Genomic DNA, 23,406 nt, shown 5'->3' on the forward strand with positions numbered 1-23,406 from the left:
CTCTCTCTGTCTCTCTTGATCGTTTTTGCTCTTCTTTTAAAAAAACAAAAAAGACAAAAACAAAACAAAACAGCATGATACTATTCTTTTATTATTATTATTAATATTATTTCTATTAATATTATTATTCGGGTTTGTTAGATCAGTATTTTGCTGACATAGATCAATGCCTTATATTTTTAAATCAGTCAGTAAATAACATTTTTGTTTAAAATTAACATTTCAAATTCTTAGTTTGGTACCAGGTAATTTCGCCTTGTCACTCAAAACAGTCCTCCAGGCTATTGAATAAAGCAGTCAGTTTTGTGAGGTTACGTTAACGTATGGGGGGAAAAGAGGAAACCTTTGAGGTTTCTCCTTCAGAAATATTCATATTACCTCTCTTGGTAATAAATCCCACTCTCACTTTTTTTTGTTTTTATTATTATGGTTCTTAATTTCTTAAGGATTTTAATCTTTCTTTTCAGATGTCTTCTAAGCTACTGTTACAGTCTGTGGTTTGTTCACTTGCCATCGTACATTAGCACTGCTTCTAACAAGATGGATGCATTTAAAATTGCATATGCTGTTCTGCAAAAAATGCACAATGAAAAATTGCCTAGTCCTGATGAAGTAAGTTCATTACAATTAATGTGTTTGTTTTTTGTCATACATTTGTAAAATCACTAGTCAGCAAGAAAGAGTGGTGTACAACTCCATGGAAGAAGTACTGGAGGCGCAGCTAATCACAGACTGACCATTGCTCTGTCTCTGGACATAGTATGTATGGTACACATTTTTTGTGACAAACAGCAAAGTTCAAACAAAGTTGACGACGACACATCATTGGCTACACTTAAAAAAATATAGAATAAACTGTTTTGTATCGGGGCTTCTAGATTATGGTAGCCCCACTCCCATGGCTAGTGATATTCAGTGTTGGGCTAGTAAATAACTACTATTGCCATGCCTGACAGGGCTTCTAGATTATGGTAGCCCCACTCCCATGGCTAGTGATATTCAGTGTTGGGCTAGTAAATAACTACTATTGCCATGCCTGACAGGGCTTCTAGATTACGGTAGCCCCACTCCCATGGCTAGTGATATTCAGTGTTGGGCTAGTACAGGGCTTCTAGATTATGGTAGCTCCACTCCCATGGCTAGTGATATTCAGTGTTGGGCTAGTACAGGGCTTCTAGATTATGGTAGCCCCACTCCCATGGCTAGTCTAGATTACGGTAGATTATGGTAGCCCCACTCCCATGGCTAGTGATATTCAGTGTTGGGCTAGTACAGGGCTTCTAGATTATGGTAGCCCCACTCCCATGGCTAGTGATATTCAGTGTTGGGCTAGTACAGGGCTTCTAGATTATGGTAGCCCCACTCCCATGGCTAGTGATATTCAGTGTTGGGCTAGTACAGGGCTTCTAGATTATGGTAGCCCCACTCCCATGGCTAGTGATATTCAGTGTTGGGCTAGTACAGGGCTGATTATGGTCAGTGATATTCAGTGTTGGGCTAGTACAGGGCTTCTAGATTATGGTAGCCCCACTCCCATGGCTAGTGATATTCAGTGTTGGGCTAGTACAGGGCTTCTAGATTATGGTAGCCCCACTCCCATGGCTAGTGATATTCAGTGTTGGGCTAGTAAATAACTACTATTGCCATGCCCGATGACTAGTGAAAAAACTCCTCAGATGTTGCAGTTAAGTCTATTTTGTAAATATGAATATTCTGCTCTGGGTGAGCAAAATATTTCGCCAAATTGTCTATTAAATTTCAAAAATGGCAAAAATAGACAGTTATTACATGAAATTATTTCGCCAGAGCTAGCCCTGTCTGGTTTTTAAAATGTCCTGGAAATTTTATATTCTGTCAAGTGTAAGAACCTGAGACGTGCTGATTTCATTCATTTCAGATGTGTTACCGCGTGTTGATGCAGCTCTGTGGCCAGTACAATAAACCTGGTCTCGCCATTAAAGTCTTCCTCTTGATGAAGAGGTATGGCATTCACCCAAATGCCATAACATACGGTTTCTATAACAAGGTATTACAAGTTATTTCTTTATTTTTTAAAATAATTTTACTATCTAAAACTAGAACACCTGTCACTTAACAAGTAACAAAATATTGTAAAAAGCAAATAATTGTACAATCTAATTCAATTAAAGGGTGATAGATCGGCATCAAAGCCAGATATAGTGATCAGTTTGTTTTGACAACATGGCAAACAGTGTTATGTTTTTATACAGTAATTTGTTAATGTGTAGTCACAGTTTAACATCTTTCGATGGTTTATTATCCCCAAATCCATGTGGTGATGTCACAATTTAAATGCCTTAAAGTCATGGACTTCAGGATAAATAGTTTGCCTTGACACATGTACAGATGAAAGGGGATCATGAATATAATGTGTATAGCATGTTTATTATTTGAAGCAATGCATTAAAGAGGAAAAGACAGGTGTGTTGTATTTTGGTAAAATAGCAGTACCAAACAAGCTATTATACTAAGATTTAAATCATTTGATGTGTTAAATAAAAGTCAGATAAACAGGTCCAGCCACTGTTTATTATTTCATTCATTCATTCATTCATTTATTCATTTATTGTCAAATGGCAGTACAAGAAGATTACAAAAACTTGTTAAAGATTATTTGTGAAAAAAAAAAGGTTTTAACATTTGTTTAAATCAGTCTGTATAAGTTGCAATGAATGTATGGTTTAAGGTGATGCTCGAGGCAAAGTGGCCATCTCGATATGCTAGAGGAGTGATTCTGTGGACAAAGCTGCGAAATGTTATCCGCGGAATTGCACAGTTTCGAAACAGTGTCAGATACCGACGTACATCTACCTGCTCGTACTCAGGGAGTGAGTGTGACAAGATTAGTCACACGAGCGAGGACAGTTACCTTGAAGAGGCCTCCAACTCCCCCAAGCCGGATGTTCAGGATTCAGGTTCAATCATCCAGGGAATTCACAAAGGCTGCATTGAAGAAAGTCTAAGCACAGGTTGGTACACATTCATTCCAGTGATTCTTTAACCCATGTTGTACAAGATGATTACAAGACTCCATCATATACTGTTATTAGAGATAGAAAAAGTACACCCGAGATGGTGGAATTTTCGACCTGGGAAGATCCAAATTTTCACCACCAAGGGTGTACTTTTTCTATCCCACATGATGGCATCTTTTTCTATCCCACATTATAGCATATGATGGAATCCTTTTTTTCTCTCTTTTTTTTTATCCATTTAGTAAATGAACTATTATTTTATATGTATATATTCATTCAAACCCATATTTAGATTGCCTTTAAACAGCTTAGTTGGAGAGCCAATGTCTCTCCCCCCCCCCCCCCCCCACACACACACACACACACACATTTCAGATGCTTATATACAGTATTTATGGAAGAATATCACCCATCATTAGTGATAATGTAATGATAAAAATATGACGTCATCCCTCTAGCAACTTAATTTTTCAACATCCAATTTTCCCATACAGGAATAGTATCATAAAATTTGGAATAAGTTTACATTTCACCTGTCTTTCGTCAAATATCACTGTTACTAAAAATAACCATTCTAGCACCTTTATTTCTGTTTAAGAAAAATATGCAGCTATATAAACTGAGTGCAGTGAGATGTATACTGGTAACAAGGTGTTCATTATCTTTGAAAATTGAAGGCTGTTTGAGAAAAGTATGCACCAAAATAACTGTTGAATGCACGGATGTGTATGACTATAAACATGAAAAGTAGCTAGCAAAAATCACGATGATAATAGTAGGCCTATAATTAGTTTGATTAGGTGGTGCATCCGACCGAGGATACAGCTCGATATGATTGTCATGTTATGTGATTATGCTTGTAGGTGGGGCCTCCGATCGAGGATACAGCTCGATATGATTGTCATGTTACGTGATTATGCTTGTAGGTGGTGCATCCGACCGATACAGCTCGATATGATTGTCATGTTACCTGATTATGCTTGTAGGTGGGGCCTCCAACCGAGGATACAGCTTGATATGATTGTCATGTTACCTGATTATGCTTGTAGGTGGGGCCTCCGACAGAGGATACAGCTCAATGACCCAGGAGGACGTGAAGCAGATCTCCCAGCACATCAATAGTGGCGAGGGGTCAAGCGACTCAAGCAAAACCAAAGAGGTGAAGCCCATCGCGGACACACGTCGGCGGTCCATGCAGTCCGACAAGAGAGACAGTGGTTTGTAGCTTGGTTTAAAGTTTCTTTTGTTTATTGACACCACTAGATCACATTGATTTATTAATCATAGGCTGTTGGATATTAAGTTTGTAGTTTAATGAATACATGTAGTGTGTCAATTTTAGTTTGATGAATACATGTAGTGTGTCAATTTTAGTTTGATGAATACATGTAGTGTGTCAATTTTAGTTTGATGAATACATGTAGTGTGTCAATTTTAGTTTGATGAATACATGTAGTGTGTCAATTTTAGTTTGAATACATGTAGTGTGTCAATTTTAGTTTGATGAATACATGTAGTGTGTCAGTTTTAGTTCAGGGAACAGTTTGTTCAGTATCGCGTCGCAAATTGCTATGCAAGATTTAGACATTGAGACACAATTCTAAAACGTATCGTGTAATTTCGCGATCCATATTTTGGACATTTTTAAATTTTGAAGGTGGTCCTTAACAACCAAGAACATGTTAAGTAGATCTGGGAATAGATATCCCCGTCCTGCTAAAGTCCCATTGGCTAAGTTTTGCCTGGAATCTTCTTTCTTGCTAAGTTCCTCCTCCAATTAGGACAGCCACTTTCATTTGTCATATAGCTGTTCAGATAACCGCCCGCCGTTAAACATAATGATAATGACGTAATGGCTGTTTGCAACTGGTTATGTTTATTTAATGGCCGTGTAAAAATCCTATTCATGAACTGAAATCATATTGTCTACTATTATCGTTCTTCTAAATTAAAGTTTCAAACTGCTTATATTTTATAATATACTCTGAAATAAAAAGGTTTGTAATCGAATTCGGTTGACTGATTCCCATAATTAAAATAATCTCTGTGATTCTACGGCATAGCGGCTTACAATCATTGTTATTGTCATCCAGTGTTGTTACAATGGAGAATATTCTTTGAAATAAATATGTTTAGACATGGCTTTTTTTTAATTCAGATATTGTTATCAAGATCCAAACGGTACTGGTATTACATCTCATATCGAATCCTTCCCGCAATGTGTTGAACGTTTAAAATGACCCCTAATTAATCCTTTATGGTTTTAAATACTTAAAAGCAAAGTAAAAAAAAGGAAAGAGTTGGTAATCATTTCCAAATGCGGGGTGGGAGGTAACAGTTGTCATATGTCAACACAGTACAGGTACCAAAAAATAATAATAAAAATTATAAATAAATTAAAATGAAAACAATCTCCTCCCAAAACCTCAACATATTAAATATAATCGGCCTAAATTAGATATTCACTACTTCAACTTTGATTGGATAGTTCTGAAATATGGTACCATGATTCTCTGTGGCGGTCTTCACAAAGTAATAAAATAATATTTTGGAAATTTGAATTTGTGATTTTTTTTTTTTAAATTAAAATTTAACATTGAAAATGTGAGTCTATCTTCTTCTAAAGATTTGATTGAATAGTTTTGAAATTAAGTATAATGACTAATAGAGAGATATTTTGGAAATTGTGAAATTTTTTTATTATTATTAAATTAAACACAATTAAATAAAAATTGAATATTTAAAGTTTGCCAAGTCTATCTTCTAAAGTTTTAAATTTTAAAGTCAAATAAAAAATTCAACGTTCAAAATTTTAAAGTATATCTTCTTGTAGTGTTTGTTATCTGATAATGCTAAAACTTGGTACTATAAGATAACATATCAATTGTTCTATACTTTTGTAAAACAAATGTTGGCGTTGGGACCCAAATTGTTCATGTTTACCACTGGGTAATTAAGATTTTATATAATTACTTGTCTTCAAGCTGAATTGGATCAAATGTACAAAGACTTTTAGACAACCCTATTCCCAAATAATAGAAATCGGTATGTAAACGCTGAACAGCTGCCGAATTAAATTCTTCTACAGTGGCCATGATTTTTTTTGATTTTTGATTTTATTTTTTTATTATTTTAAATTATTTCGCATAATTTTTAATTGGATAATTCTTAAACTTCAATGGTCTTTACAAATTAATGGATTATCATTTACTGGACAAAATTGAAAATTAAATAGCGGAGCTCTCTAGGCCTATTGTTTTCAAGCAGCCTAATTATGTGTAACTACTGCACATCGGTTGTTTCCCATGTGTTACACATCCCATGTGGTAAACACAGTCAGCTTAGGGGACTAATTAAGCAAACCCCTATAACCCTACACCATTCAACTTCATTCCATCAAACCATCATACTTTAAACTAAAAATCCAAGCATATCGTTTTACTTATAAAACCGTCTTAATTGTTAACATTTGAAGCCGTGAGCACAGTTGGGTACCAAATGCACAATAGATTCTCTATCAGCACATAGTAGATTATTTGTAATAATAAATGTAATGTGTTCTGTTCTTGTGTCTTAATCGTTAATAGAAGGTGATTCCATTATTGCGGGTCTTTCACCAACTATGACCTAGGTTGTTATAAGTTGTTGTAAGTAATGGGAGGTTACCGGCACATCAAACTGACCAGTAACTAGTTTATCAATGGTCCTATTCTATAATATTTATTGGAATTCGAAGATTTTTATACTTAGTAATTTATTTGTTGAACTACAGTGTCAGTTTATTTTTTAAAATGGTGACAAACCAGAAAATGATTTTTTTTTTTTTTTTTTTTTTTTTTTTTTTTGTTGAACCAGTTATGCATCACTGGTCAGGAGTCGGTATCTGGATTAAAAATCCCAGGCCTCGACTGGGATCCAAACCCAGTACCTACTAGCCTGTAGACCGATGGCCTACCACGACGCCACCGAGGCCGGTCAGAATACTGATTATGACTTACACATTTTGTACATCAGACATGACTGTACCTGAATTTATTTGTGTTTTGTGGCTACTAAATAAAATTGCAAAATTATATAAAAGTTATTTAAAAATTGTCTGTTCATATTTAATTTATCATACTATACGTTTAAAAAAAATTGCTACACAAAATTAGTAATCACTAATCAATTTTGACATTGATTAACAACTGTCGCTAATCAGAATTTAAAAACAAAATGTTCCCTTTAGTTTGATGAATACATGTAGTGTGTCAATTTTAGTTTGATGAATACATGTAGTGTGTCAATTTTAGTTTGATGAATACATCTAGTATGTCAATTTTGAATGAGTATGTGTTATGTGTGAATTTAAAATGAATACATCTAGTATGTCAAGTTTGAATGAATATGTGTTGTGTGAATTTAAAATGAATACATCTAGTATGTCAAGTTTGAATGAATATGTGTTGTGTGAATTTAAAATGAATACATCTAGTATGTCAAGCTTGAATGAATATTTAAAATGTTCTAGTTGTGTGAATGAATTTAAAAAATGAACACATCTACTATGTCAAGTTTTTTGAATGAATACATGTCAAGTTGTGTGTGTGTTGTGGTGAATTTAAATGAATACATCTAGATTTAAATGGAATATATTTAGTGTGTGAATATTGAATGACTACATCTGTAGTCCGTCCCATAGGGAACACCTTTTTTCATACTATGGAATTTACTATAAGTAATTTATTTCTGAGCAGATTGTTTTCTAAATTGGACACAAAATGTTTTGTTTATTGAATGATGGGACGGACTATAGGACTAATATGTATGGTGTGTGAATTTAAAATGGATACTTCTATTGTGTGAATTTTCAATAAATACATCTCGTGGGTGAATTTCAATTAATACATCTTGTGTGAATTTTTAATAGGAATATACCTAATGATGCAAATGAATATATCTAGTGTATGAATAGTGAATGAATATGTCACGTAAAGGGAATGAATATATCTACTATATGAACATTGAATATTTCAAATGTTTTGCTTTGTAAGCAACTCGAAAGCAACTCGAGTCGGTATTTAGTAGAACTGACATAGAGGTTAGACATTGAGACCCAGTAACAAAACAGTTCACCATCAGAATGTTTAATCATCAAAATAGACCGGTGACCTTGAAATGATGTAACCGGTTCTAAATATGGAACATGTGTTCCTCCTCTGCATTAACGAATGTAAAAATGTGTTTTAAGAGTGGGTTTTTTGTTGTTTGCAGAGGAAGTATGTCATCGACCATCCTGCTGTCAGCGTCGTCTCGGCAGTATTGTTCTCCGATCTGGAAACACCATGAGCGGTTACAGCAATGTCGACACGGTGAAGGGAAGCATCAGTAAGTCTTTGTTGTTTTCGTTATCATCATCATCATCGTTTTTAATTTCCATATTTCTGTCTCGTTAATGTTCAGGTATAAATCTTATTCTCCTGTTGAGGGATGGGCAGCAATCATATAGTGATTTGTGTAGTAAATATACTGAACACGAAAAGAAATGCAAATGTCTTTTGTAGCTGTAACATTAAATTTAGTTTTTTAAGAGGCGATTAATACATTGAGATTCCTGAGAGTTACAGGTTATTACACTTTTCAATTAACAGAACTGAGCATTTCAGACCTGAAAATTGCGAGAGCAATAGTTACATGTGCGTGTCGCTCATGTAAGTATAGTTTGCGTAACCCATTTTTCGTTCACGCATTGAATTTAAGACATTTACATGGTCATGACGGGTTACCTAAAACAAAATGAGTTACCTGAATGTGTATTTGCGTAACCCATAAATGGTTTATACAGATTGTCAGTTCTCAGAGGCCTGCATTTGTAATGAAGTAAACGTGTAATTGCACTTGTAAACTAATCATAATCCTCCTTTGAGGGTCTTTACGTGTTCAGTATATATTTCAGAAATAATGGAACCATTTGTAATGAAGTAAACGTGTAATTGCACTTGTAAACTAAACATAACCCTCCTTTGGGGGTCTTTACGTGTTCAGTATATATTCCAGGAATAATGGAACCATTTGTAATGAAGTAAACATGTAATTACACTTAAAAAGTAAACATAACCCTCCTTTGGGGGTCTTTAAGTGTTCAGTATATATTCCAGGAATAATGGAACCATTTGAAATGTAAACCTCAGTCACTGAAGTTTATTACTCAGTGGAAAACAATTGAAGGTTTGACACATTTTAATCGGTGGTTATTAAATATCAAATGTATGCAGCTATGGCATGCATTGAAAAATTGTTGTACTAAATTTTAGTGGTTTTTGCACTTTCTATAGTCCACCCAGCAGCTTTTGAATATGCCCTGGAATTTTTATAAGTACTTTGCCTTTACTAAAATCCTAATAACAATTATATTCAACTGTATTTTTGCTTATTACATATAAATTGTAAAAAAAACCATCAAAAAGTATCATTAATAGATAAAAATATATCATCATGAACCACCTCAGGGGACCCATTCTCTGATTGGATTGTCTCATCCCAACTAGTGCACCATGACTGGTATATTGACGGCCATGGTATGTGCTGTCCTGTCTGTGGAAAAGTGCACATAACAGATCCCTTGCCTGCTAATGACTGAGTAAAACATAACCAAATGTTTGACATCCGGTAGTGATGATTAATAAATTATTGTGCTCTAGTGATGTTGTTAAAGAAAACAAACTTTAACTTTCATGATGCTAATACATTATTCAGGTTTCATTCCAGGGATTTGCATGAATCATACGTAATAAGCATAGAGCATTTTGGTACAATTTTTGTTAGGACTTTTAATATTTCTTACCCAAATTGATTTTCTTTGTCCTCATTTAATTCCTTGAAAACGTACTGACGTTATCCATTAATTAAACACTGCATGTTTTTCTTTTCTTTTGGTGAATGTGTATATTGTCTATTGTTTGTGTACAATGTATAGTACAATTTGATGGGAACTTTTCTGGCAGGTGATACTGTTATTGTGTCTGTTTTTGTATGGGTAATGATCCAATAATATGTTCTTTAACTCTTACTGACTGATTTATTGCACATTTTTTAATAGCACATTTACAAAAACAGAAAGTCTCACATGTTACATAATTTGCTAAAATTTACTGATTGCGTGACCCTTAATTTTTTCCCTTGTATTTAAATACCCTGCACCCCATCCCCCAAGATTACCTGCCCTTAAAGGCCGGGGGCACGTTCCACGGAAGTATTCTTACTGCTAAGATTACCTAAGGTACTTATGCACTTAAGGTGAACTTAGGGCTAAGATTGCTAAATGGAACGGGGCCTAGCTCTCTGTCCTATTTTCTGGAATTAAAAAAAACAAACATTATTATTGAATTTATATATTTTGCCGTTTTTATGGGGGTTTTGCACCCCACTGTCCAAAATAAAATGTAGTGTTTAAACATCATTCCCCAGGTAGCATCAGCAAGTTAGATTATTATTCTCATTTGCATCATCAGTCATTTTCATGAGCTGTGGTTAATTTCATTTCCTGAATAGAAAGACTCAAACTTAGAATCCAGAATCTAATGCCATGGAGGCTACATTTCATTTGTACATCTTAAAGGAGTCTATACCAAAGTTTGAGCCCATATCCAGAAGCTTTAGCCACAGTTCATGAAGTTCATATGATATACTGTACATAGAAACAGTAGCTTTCATATCCTAAGAGGTCCATTTATCATTAACAACATTTTCATAATTTTAGAAACTGTATAATGCGAGAATACTTAATTTAACCAAATGAAATAGTGCTTTGCAAAATTGTTGTGTAGTGTGTGTACATGCGTTTGTGAAGGCGGAGGGGATATCAAAAGAAGCATAAACTTTGGTTATGAAAACGTTGAAAAGTGTGAAAGACCCCTATAGGTTTCATTAATTTGTGTCCTCATTATTTTTTATTAAGTTGTATTTAAAAAGAAATTTCATTGGTATTAATTACTTCGTTTTATGTTTTATAGTCTAAAAGCCAGCACTAGTAGAGTTCTTATTCTAGAATTCTTCATCAGTTCCATTTATTTTTTAAAAAGGGACAAGCATTAATTTTTTTTTTTTTTTTTTTTTTTTTCTGCGGGTTTTTTTTCTAGTAAGTTTCATTTTAAAAATTTATAATAATAAAAATAAACAAAACAAACAAGCCATCAGAATTTATTTATTAAAAAACCCAAAACGAAACAAACCATCAGGAAAGATTGTATTTTTAGAAACTTTTAAGTTCACTATCAGCAGTAACTTGCACATTTTGTTACTAATTGTCAAGGCCAGGAACGAGGCATTACTACTCAAAATATACAGTATCATAATGGTTTCCGACAACCAACCTCACAAGCTGCCTTTGCTTTCCATCCTAAAGCATTGTAAAACTATTCGGATTAAATAATAGTGCCATCTATGTCAACATTAGGATGACCAATATTAAATTAGATATTGTAAAATAAAAGAAGATGATTGGTTTAAATTTACATAAAATAACAGTAATATTTACTTTCTTTTTAAGCCTTGAATTTCTAAATGTCATCGTTTCTAGACATTTTCATTAGCATGTAAAGATTCTTCACAGTAAAGTCATAATTGGCATTTTTTAATTCCAAAAACTAATTTTTCAGTTGTTAAAGGTGAATAATTTGCTCATTGTTATAAAACTCAGCAGTTAGATTGGTGGTTTTACTGTCACAAATAAAACAAATCATCAGAAAACTCAGTAGGGTTTTCCTTATTATAATTTTAAACTTTTTTAAAAACTAAATGTTCCAAAGAATTGTTACTGTGATGTCACTCAGCCACAAATGATCCCAATGCTGAAACAAATAAGTACTCTATTTTCTAATTCAGTAATGAATAAATATTGAATCCCTTTTCTTCATTAATTATTTCTTCTTCATTAATTAAAGGCAAATGTAGAACAATTACATGGTATTCGGGAATGATTAACAACATGGACAAAGCAGTTGCTTTTAAAGTAACCTATGGTAGTCTTTTGGTTTTATTTACTGTTACTGAAAGTATGTTGAAATTGTGCACATTAATGTATATACTGAAGTGCCATTAAGATTGCTAAAAGCTATATCTGTTTCAGTCTATGTCAGTATGTATGTTTCACCAAGTTTGGCACTTGTTGATAAACAGATGTACCTGTATGAATGCACAGCACACACTTTAACATGACTGTCACAAAATTTGCAGTCTGTAAAATGTAGGTTTTTGACACTTAAAGTTTTAGTAGAAATCAAGTCAGGTTCAATCTTTCAAATGTGTTGAATTAAAATAATTAATCACATTCATTTTATTGTATTACTTTCTTTGTGGTTTATTTCCTCCTTTTTTGTTTTTAAAATATATATATTTATGTGTACACATTGGGCATGTGGGTTTTGTATTTTCTAATCAATCAGACGAATTTGAAAATGACTGTCTCGGTGGCTAGTGGTGATTTTTTAAATTGCTGTAGACCATTGTGTCCTTTTTTTTTTCTTTTTTTTTTGTATAACCACATGCACTAAATGTTGCACAATGTATGTAGCACGTTACGAATAACCAATCTTTATTAAACATGTATGTTGAAATGGGTTTATTTGATTATCAGATGGTTGGAGGAACTGTATTTTCAGTTTATGAACTCTAACAGACATTTTAAATGACTAATCCTTTACTTCATGCCCACAGTATATGCGGGGAAACTGAGGTATGTGATACAGAATTCACAATTCGCAGTGACACAGAATCCAAAGGTGATGGTCGTTCACTATTTTTTTTCAGTTAATAATTCAGCGGGTCTTCTGATGGTAAGCCAAAGCTCTTTGGAGCATCACACGTTCAATCTGTCCCGTGATGCTGAAGAATTTATGGACAAGAAGAGACGTCGCCACAAGAGTGTTGGCGAGTTTGTAAAGATGCGATCCAACAGTTTGTTTGCTAGCTGGAGACCGCGGCACTCGAGTGGTGATGATAAGATGTTGATGCGTTTCTCTGAACTGCAGTTGAAGGAACGTGTGGTCAAAATTCCCGAGAATGTTTCCGCAGACGATAGTGTGTTTACCAACAGTGCGGAATATTCTTCCCAGAAAACAAAGGATGAGAAAGACAGTGGTGTGGAGCTGAACGAAAACCACATGCTGTTCAGTGATAGCGACGAGCACACTGACCCCAAACACACTCGCTTCTGTGATAATAGTCTGTCCAATGGTGCTACGTGCAATAGGTCCACTTCCCTGCATGATGATGATGGCGACAAACCGATCTTCGAGTCCACACGCAAAGCCCACACCCCGTGCACCGAGAATGACCCATTGGGGCATTTCACCGGTGCCTCTGTCCTAGACTCTGCTCCTCTCATATCCTTTTCTCCAAGTCATTCTCCAAAAAGTCTCGTCTCACTGTGCACTAGCACCCCTTATCCCACTGTGTTGAATCACAGCAAGGAAACGGATGGCGACAGTGTATGTAAACAGTTCAGTGATTCCTCCAGTTCAGCAGATCCGTCAAGTCTAGCTGTCAAGCTGGATATTCACGGCCTTGTCGAGCCTTCCAAGAGAAAGCCGGACTTGGGTAGGACTAGTAGCTCTCCAAACTGCTTGGCTGATCTAATAGAAATTAGGCCCAACATTCCAGTAAAGAGTCAGAGCATGGATGAGGACCATCCTCCGATAAACTCGACTTCATCATTGAACGAGTTGGGGAGGTTTGAGAAGACGAGTGAATATCTGTTGCGACGGACCCGCAGTTTGAAGAAGACCAATGAGGCAATAACAGGTTTCCTCAAGTTCGCAGCTAGAGGGGCTCGGGGAGCCGTCAACAAGCTGAACGAGTTCAAACAGTCAATGACCACGCCCATCAAAGACGGCTCAACGGCATCGCTGTCAAAGTCGATTGACGAAGACAGCGGGACGGGCGACGAAAGCAACTGCGCCACAACGCCAAGCCAGCCTAAGTTTGGCAGCTGTCAGGACATGTTTAGTGAACACAGCACCACAGACGATAGTGTCGGACATGGCAACTCGCAGGTGTTGTTTGGTAGGTATTACCTTGTTTATCAACGTACTCGATCCTTCACAGTTGTATGTGCCAGGCTTTTAAACAGGTCACTTCTAGTTTTCTACTTTTTTTAAAGGTTTATTCTTTTAAAAGGTTTTTACATTATCAAATGACTGCTGGACATATTTAGAGTTTATTTAGACATACATGCACAGGCATGCACACACATACACACACATTTTAAGGATCAAATGTTTTATTTTCCATATTCTTTGAACTGTTAGAGAGAATTTGATACTTAGAAACATCCCTTGCAATTTGTGCCAGCATTCAGCAATTCTGAGGTCAAAGCAGAATTAAAATTTATCAACATCAACATCAACATTTGTTTGCTGATGTATATTATTTCAGAACATGATAGTATAGGCTTTTATAACAACTGGTAACACAAAGTGTATTTTAGCTGAAGAAAACTTCTTTGGTCTGAGTATATATTTTTGCTGAGACAGTTCTTCTGAATTGTAAGGACTGAAGGTTGAGTATAATTATTAAAGTTATAACCACAGATATATGGTCCTTGTGACATTTCTGTTTAGTTAGTTAAAACACTGTATGTATGTATGTATAGTTGCCCGATGATGCATTTGGGAATAATGTTCTACGTTCACTGATGCTTTTGTTCTTATTTCATTTGTTAAAAATTATGTTTCCTAGTAGCTGCTAGTCTTTATAAACCTATTCTGTTAAAGATTTTTAATATAATATATTTTCATTTTTTAAAGAAATAAGACACAAAACATGATTTAAAAAAAAATATACAAACCTATCCCTGATATATTAGCAAGAAAGAAAAAGAAAGAAAAATGTTTTATTTAACGATGCACTCAACACATTTTATTTACGGTTATATGGCATCACACATATGGTTATGGACCACACAGATTTTGAGAGGAAACCCGCTGTCGCCACTACATGGGCTACTCTTTCCAATTAGCAGCAAGGGATCTTTTATTTGCGCTTCCCACAGGCAGGATAGCACAAACCATGGCCTTTGTTGAACCAGTTATGGATCACTGGTCGGTGCAAGTGGTTTACACCTACCCATTGAGCCTTGCGGAGTACTCACTCAGGGTTTGGAGTCGGTATCTGGATTAAAAATCCCATGCCTCGACTGGGATCCAAACCCAGTACCTACCAGCCTGTAGACCGATGGCCTAACCACGACGCCACCGAGGCTGGTATATTAGCAAGAATAACTTTTGTTTTTCTTTTTTTAGAAAAACATTTTGATTTAAGTGCTATCAAATGTTGGCTGATTGTTTTGCTAACATAGAAGTGACACAAGGACTTACTATAGTATTGTTGACAGTACATGCTGGGTTTCTGCCAGAGAATATCCAGGTTAAAATTATACATCCTGAAAGAAGAAAATATGTATTGTACAGTTAAAAATTGAGTGAGGGGCAAAAAAAAGGAGAAAACAAACCATTTAATATATGTGCTTTAAAGGTATAGACCTTAATAAAATGTTTTAACTATACATGACAGAATTTGAGTCCTATTTATGATTCCATATTCTAGTAATAAGTAGGTGTAAATATTTTTCTGTTCTCTCACTATAATTTATCTTGAAAAAAATGTTTAAATGTATTAATTAATTTCTAACATTTTAGGGTATGTAAGTTTACCCTATATAACAAAATTCAGGGTTTTATATATATATATATATATATATATATATGTATAGTAATGAGTCAAACACTCAATGATAAATACAGAAACTGCAGAAAACCTGCAGTAATATTGTGTTTTCGCATGGTGCAGCTGCATTTTATTATCACGTTTACAATATTTGTCTTCAGATTTTGGAGCATCTCCCTGTCCGGAGGATCGCTGTGAGTCGTTTGACGTGAGCATACAGTCTGACTCCATCGACCAGCTGTGGGGCGGCTCGGACGATCTGGCAGTGGAGGTGGAGATGAGCAGCTGCTCACGGTGTTTCCGTTGTCACAGTCTCATGTACGACGAGGAGATCATGGCCGGCTGGTCCGCCGACGAGTCCGATCTTAACGCCAGGTACAGTCATGTAGTTGGATATTAACGCCAGGTACAGTCATGTAGTTGGATCTTAATGCCAGGTACAGTCATGTAGTTGGATCTTAACGCCAGGTACAGTCACGTAGTTGGATCTTAACGCCAGGTACAGTCACGTAGTTGGATCTTAACGCCAGGTACAGTCACGTAGTTGGATCTTAACGCCAGGTACAGTCACGTAGGCGGATCTTAACGCCAGGTACAGTCATGTAGTCGGATCTTAATGCCAGGTACAGTCATGTAGGCTGATCTTAATGTCAGGTACAGTCATGCAGGCAGATCTTAATGTCAGGTACAATCATGTAGGCAGATCTTAATTCAAGGTACAGTCATGTAGGCAGAACTTAATGTAGTCGGATCTTAATGCCAGGTACAGTCATATAGTCGGATCTTAATGCCAGGTACAGTCATGTAGTCGGATCTTAATGCCAGGTACAGTCATGTAGTTAGATCTTAACACCAGGTATAGTTATTATACAGTCAAAACACGATGTATTCAAGAGGCCATGTCCCCCTCACTCGTCTTGGCGATGCCAATGTGCCTAAGATGCTTTCCCAGTCCCAACCAGTGCTCCACGACTGGTATATCAAATGTCGTGGTATGTGCTGTCCTATACATAGGAAAGTACATATAATATATTATTTGCTGCTGTTGGACAAATGTAGCGGGTTTCCTTTCAAGAAAATGTTCAATATTAATGATTAATTAATCAATACGCTCTAGTTGTTGTTAAACAAAAAGCAAGAATTAAAAGGAAAAACAAAACAACCTCCAACTGGTTCCTCCATTTATTGAATTGATAGACTCAGTTTAAAAAGAATTTAAAAAACAACAACACATAAATAACTTTATTGAAAGTCAGGCTTTATTTATTTAGGGTCAGCCCTTTTTTCTAGTTAGGGTAGGGTTCCCTGAAACTGAATTTTTTCTTTGCTTAGGGCCTGCTGAAAACATGACCCTGTTCATGCCCGTAGTAACGATATGTGAAGTGTGTGTGTGTGTAGGCTATTATGTATTTGGGATGCACACTACAGTAGAGCACAGCAAAGTGAATGTTTTGGACCACAGGGGTTACAGCCTCCCACCCCTATCCTACAACCCTATCCGTCCAGTTCATATGGGCCTGCTACTTTAATTGAAACAGCACAAATTTTACTACAAATGAGTAAAATAAAATGTATTATGTTTAACGACACCACTAGAGCACATTGGTTTATTAACAATCGACAATTGGATGTTAAAGGAAACATGACACGAGACCATATTATAGCTCATTTTAAAAGAAAAATGATATAAAAATAATATACAAATAACTTTATAACAATAAAATACGTGTAGTTAACTTAAAATGAAGAAATTACGCTAATCAGTATCAAAGTACGATTTATGCATATTTCTTCGTGAGCGTTCGGAAAAAAAGGGAAGTGACGTCAGAGCCGCTGTACTCTTCCATTGTTGTTAACTGTTTATATATGGAGTAAGGGGCTTACGATCTTTTCAGTCCAACAGTGCCGTACTGCGCGGCCTTTGGGTGTAAACATAAACACTTTAAACGATCGGGATTGTCTTTTTATGGTTTTCCAAAGGATTGTATCCGAAGAAAGACGCGTGTATTTTATCGCAAAAGAAAAGATTGGACACCAACACCGCATAGTACTTTGGTGTCAGCCTATTTACAGCCCGGAGCCCGAACGTTACTCGGAGACAAATACAGTACTCGGTTGCGAATGCCGAGGTGTACATTGTACATATTTGGCACAAAGATACACCTCAGCATGATGTATTTATATATGTTAAAATAAAAATGTAGAATTTTTTATTTATTTATTTTTTTGGGAAAAAAAAGATTTTTTTCATGTTAGGGCTGTAGGCCTACATAACAAAAATTCACCGTCCGAAGAAGGAAACGTCAATAAGTAATTAAATATGTATACAAACATGGGATTTGGCATGAGGATACATCTCAGTACGATGTATTTAAATATGTTTTTAAAAAACGTGTAGAAAACAATAATAATTTTAAATAATGTTTTTAATCTTCGGGCGGAATACGTCACAAAAACGTTCCTCATCGCCCGAAGCCCCAAAGCAACACGAAGTTCAATACAAAATAAACCACTACTGTCGGTGTCGAAATAACTATTATGTTTCATCCACGGGCTGACTTGAGAATCGGAGTGTTGTTTTAGTTAATTGGCCCTTTCTTTCCGTGGCCTGCACATGTGATTCCTGATTGGCAGGTGTATATTGCAGGGTATCGACCAGGTAAGTGATTACCACGGTCTAGACATACGTACAAAATACGTGCCAGTTTTTTTAAGATCACAGGGTATTGTGGCGTAACCTGTCGCGACTATAGTACAATGTTAATGGACATTATCAGCCGCCCTGCTTCATTACTGTAAATAATGCCGTAAAACCCTTGATTAAGTAGACTTTCCCATCTAAAATTACAAAACTGACCAATTACGTAGTACCAAAGAAAAGAAAATTATCACTTGGGTATCGTGAGTGGTCGTTTTTACTCTAACGCACCCAACCAATAGGCCTAATAATATGCTACTTTTTTTTATGAATGAAAAATACTATAACCCCATTTCGTTCTATTGATGCAAATAGAAATATATTTAGTTTAAAAGTTGATTATACTCTCAAGTCATTTATGTTGTTTTACAAGCCAGGTTAATTAAAGTGAAGCGCCTTGTCGTAAATTAGAGCGTTTGTTTACACTGTGCATACAGATTTCATTATGTACAGCCCGAACATAAAAAATGCGATATTTTCTAAAAAAAAACCCACCCAAAAATGTTTGTCCTACATTTATATTTTTTTACATATTTAAATACATCATATCGAGGTGTATCTTTATGCTAAATATGAACAGTATACACCTCGGCATTAGCATCCGAGTTTTGGTTTTGTCTCCGGGTTACTTTCGGGCTCCGGGCTGTAAATTGGTCGACCGGTCTGGTCTGGCACCATCAGTTTCTCCACCCTCCGACTCGCTATCCGTTTTTTCTTCAGTATCACTGTTGTAAGTAAATGTGTGTCTTTCTTCATTTACTAACAGCTCATATTGATACGGCAAAACGTTTTGCGAACGAACACTCATTGTTTTGGTAAGCTGTGCAAGTCTTAGATTCTTTATGCGTGGTACGGACTAATGCTTTTAAGTGTAAGGCGTCAGATCAAGCGACGCGTCTCTGACGTCACAGACCTCGTGATTGCCCTGCTCATTAAAGATCGGCAATTTCCGCTAAGAGCTCGTATCTGGGGTTCTTTTATGGAGATATTTTAAGTAATTAATTTTTTATAAAAAATTTTTTTAGGTGATTCAATTTATAATTAATTGTACATGGTTGGTGCCAAATATGGTTTACGTGACATGTTTCCTTTAAACAATACATTTTTCCATTAATAGCAAGGGATATTTTTGTTTGCATCATCCCACCAATAGGGTAGTTCATACCATGGCCTTCAGTATTCCAGTTGTGGTGAACTGGCTGGAAAGACAAATAGCCCACTGATGGGGATCGATCCCAGAATGAGATATAGGCCCATTACACATCTGGGGGGCACTTCATCATTAGTCTACGTCCCATCCTCCCTTACAAATAAAACAAAAAACATAAAATCGGTAAATGCGCCAAACGTTTCTTTTTACAACTGCAAAAAGAAGTGGCTTAATTAAAGAGACAGTGCCATTCAGTTTGGCATTTTCATGAAGCAGCGCAAGATTTGCATGTGACCGTTTTGATATATTTTTTTTACTTTTTTTTTTTTAAAATTCTATTTATGATTACACGTTTTGGTAAAATGGGCAACATTGCACATTACTGTCCATTTTTTCACAAACAATATAAATTATGGAATCATAGCATGACAAACAAAAGTGATTGTTCATTAGTAGTAAACTACTAAACTATATGATAATACTTAAGGGGACTTGAAAATTCATAATATTATTAACTGTACTCAGCTTACAGTCAGAATAATGGGGTGATGGGTAAGGGTGGGGTGGAGATTGTCGTGTTTGATATGTAATTTTATTTCATTTTAATGGACAAACATGCAATATTCCTGTTCAAATTTATCGATCTCGAAATGTGAGTTCTCTTCTAATGGGACGGTGAAATACAAGACGAGTGCTACAGCTATGTTGAAACATAGCTTGCGATAGCGAACAGCAGTTACACCTTGTGGGAAGGTGTTATAAAGTACGACCATCACTGTGCTGTGGGTTTCCTATGTAACCGCTTCATTGTCCACAAACATTGCATTTTAAGTTGTCATAGCATCATACCATGGCTAGCAATGTCATAAGTGGTGTTATAAACCATTAAACGGGTCCTGGTACAGTCATATCTATAGTCATATCACAACACTAGGTACAGTAAGATCTCAGCAATACATGTAGGTAGTTATACAATTAGATCTGAACATAGGGTACAGGCATACTAATACAGTTCGATCTCAAGACCATTATTATTTAGAGCGGAATCTTAGCACAAGGTAATACAAATTCAACTTTGACACCAGGAAAATGCAGTCCATTGATTAACATTGCCAGTGATACATCTGTGATGCGAATGTGCAGCAAGTCTTCATTGGCTTGGGGTTGGACTTCAAACACTTGACAGTTGCAGAGTTTTTTAACCTTGGGATTACTTTTTGACAAAAAAACATGTTGAGGGGTACAAATTATTAACTTTTACTCACAGATGTTCACTTAAATCGTCTATAAATACATAAAATAAAGTTAATATTTGAATCGGTAGGTTATTATTGATTAAAATTAGGCAAAAAATTGCATTTACTTATGGGCATTTGTTGCCAGATGTCCAGTATTTATGTCCATTATTCTGAATAACGGTGCCAATAACGATTTATTTTGGAAATGAACATATTTTATGACTTTAGTTGTTGGTAAAATGGTCAAATTTATTGTCAAATTAGCTATCACAATCAGCTATTGATTCCCGAAAATGACTGTGACTTGCCGCCATTGTTGCCATGCAAAAATACTTGCCGAAAACCACTTTTTCAACTCAAAATTCCCAGGTATTTTCCATTGAAAATAAATAAATTAAAGCTGCCATTCTCTCAGATAATGTATTTCCTGTTGGTCTATTATTTCTGGTGAGTGCAAAACGGCAGGAAATATGAATAGGGGAGTGAACTGTATACAGCGTGATGTCGGGAGAGATTTCTCTCCTGCTGTAGTGAGAAGGTTAAATGACCACAGATGCTTGCACATTCATAAATTTGCACTTGATATTGAAAAGAAAACTTAACAATTCTCTTTTTTTTTTTTTTTTTTTTTTTTACAGTTGCCAGTTCTGTCCGTACAAGTTCGTACCTAATCTGCATATCTATATTAAGGTGAGATGTCTTGCAATTTAAAAAAAAAATATTTTAATTTCAACTTATCCTGACCTCTAACTTTGGGAAAAGAAGAATAAAGCTGTCACATGACCAGAACAGGACGCCCCAGGTTCATTGAAAGATTTTACCCATTTCATTGGCAGTTGGGATGTTAGGACCAGTCCATTGTGTTATGAGTTAGAAGGCAGGTTAAGTATTCACAAAAAGAGGAAACAATCCAAGTTTTCTTCATTATTTATCTGATATTTTTTAGTATGAATTAGTGACATCAGTTTTATAGGACGAAGCCCAGTGGTAAAGCGTTCGCCTGATACACGGACGGTCTAGGATCAATCTCTTTCAGTGCACCACAACTGTTATATAGAAGGCCATGGTATGTGCTATCCTGTCTTGGATGGTGCATATAAAAGATCCTGTGTTACTAATGGGAAAATGATGCAGGTTTCCTCTCTATGACCGTGTCAAAATGATCATATGTTCGACATCCAATAGCTGATGATTAATAAATCAATGTGCTCTAGTGGTGTAGTTAAACAAAACAAACTTCAACTTTATAAAAGATCCCTTGCTAAAAATGAAAAAATATACCAGGTTTTCTCTCAAAGACTGAGAAATGATTTCCAATGATTAATAAATAGAAATAAATAATATGCCAAATTAGCCATTTTATTTTATTTTAGCTAATAGTTCAAGCCAAGTGGTTATTTTTTGTAATATGCTATATCAGTTGATATAGGATCATCAAACTTGTATGCAAGTACAACTTGGGATGGTGGTGTGTCTTGTGTTGTGAATTATAATTACATCGCCATGACCTACTTTTCACTGTTTATAGCACATAAAAGGAAATTCTTGTCTGGGCACTATCATCCTTATTAATTCATATAGGATCATTAAACATTGCATGCAAGTACAACTTTGGATGGCAGTGTGTCACATACCATAACTAGGTCACCGCAAACTTAATTTTCACAGTTTACAACACATCAAAGAAAATTCTTGTCTGGGCACTATTAACCTTATCAACTGATACAGGGTCATCAAACAAATTGAAATTTTGAGTAAAAGTCAGTATCTATCTGTGATATTTGTATTTTTGTACAGTTCTTTACACTGTTTTTATTTAAATCTTGAATTTTTATATTGATGTTGATCATCACCTTATTTGTTTGCATTACCATGGTTTGACACCCAGTGACCGATGTGTTTTTCGTACTGGCGTGTCATTAAACATTCATTCATTCATTCAAACCTTGCATGCAAGTCCCACTTAGGATGGCAGTTTTTTACTTACCATTACTAGTCGCTGTGACAACATTTTTATGGTCACCCAGACCTAGTTTTCATTGTTCTAGATAACTGACAGATAAATCACATAATTTGTCAGGATTCTGAATTTCATAAAAAAAAAAGTCTTGTTCAGCTTTTGAAGAAGCCAAGCCTGTTTACTAGAAATTAACAAGCTGATTATTACTAAATCAATGTGATATAGTGGTTTCGTTTAAAAAAAACAAAAAAAAAGTGAGTATAAATGTGTCACCAAGGTATCTGGTTACAAAATTGTTCACTCAGTGATAAAAAAAAACCCAACTAGTTCATTAATCATAAAACACCTTCTCCAGTCTGTGTGGTATCATCGGTAATTGGACCAAAACTAGTTCATTAATCATAAAACACCTTCTCCGGTCTGTGTGGTATCATCGGTAATTGGACCAAAACTAGTTCATTAATCATAAAACACCTTCTCCGGTCTGCGTGGTATCATCGGTAATTGGACCAAAACTAGTTCATTAATCATAAAACACCTTCTCCGGTCTGCGTGGTATCATCGGTAATTGGACCAAAACTAGTTCATTAATCATAAAACACCTTCTCCGGTCTGCGTGGTATCATCGGTAATTGGACCAAAACTAGTTCATTAATCATAAA

General features: G+C 35.5%; 1 protein-coding gene across 1 annotated transcript in view; it reads left to right on the forward strand.

Annotated features, from left to right (window-relative positions):
* Nucleotides 1-23,406, forward strand: part of LOC121387842 (C-myc promoter-binding protein-like) — a 111,052-nt gene that overhangs the window by 60,190 nt on the left and 27,456 nt on the right. The window contains exons 20-27 of the mRNA XM_041519073.1: nucleotides 468-612; nucleotides 1,898-2,026; nucleotides 2,708-2,990; nucleotides 4,046-4,213; nucleotides 8,250-8,363; nucleotides 12,783-14,036; nucleotides 15,860-16,073; nucleotides 21,423-21,474. Of these exons, the coding sequence (XP_041375007.1) occupies nucleotides 468-612; nucleotides 1,898-2,026; nucleotides 2,708-2,990; nucleotides 4,046-4,213; nucleotides 8,250-8,363; nucleotides 12,783-14,036; nucleotides 15,860-16,073; nucleotides 21,423-21,474 (2,359 nt within the window). The remainder of the gene's footprint in view (nucleotides 1-467; nucleotides 613-1,897; nucleotides 2,027-2,707; nucleotides 2,991-4,045; nucleotides 4,214-8,249; nucleotides 8,364-12,782; nucleotides 14,037-15,859; nucleotides 16,074-21,422; nucleotides 21,475-23,406) is intronic.

This window comes from Gigantopelta aegis, chromosome 2, assembly GCF_016097555.1.
Source record: "Gigantopelta aegis isolate Gae_Host chromosome 2, Gae_host_genome, whole genome shotgun sequence".
NCBI classification, from domain to species: Eukaryota; Metazoa; Mollusca; class Gastropoda; order Neomphalida; family Peltospiridae; genus Gigantopelta; species Gigantopelta aegis.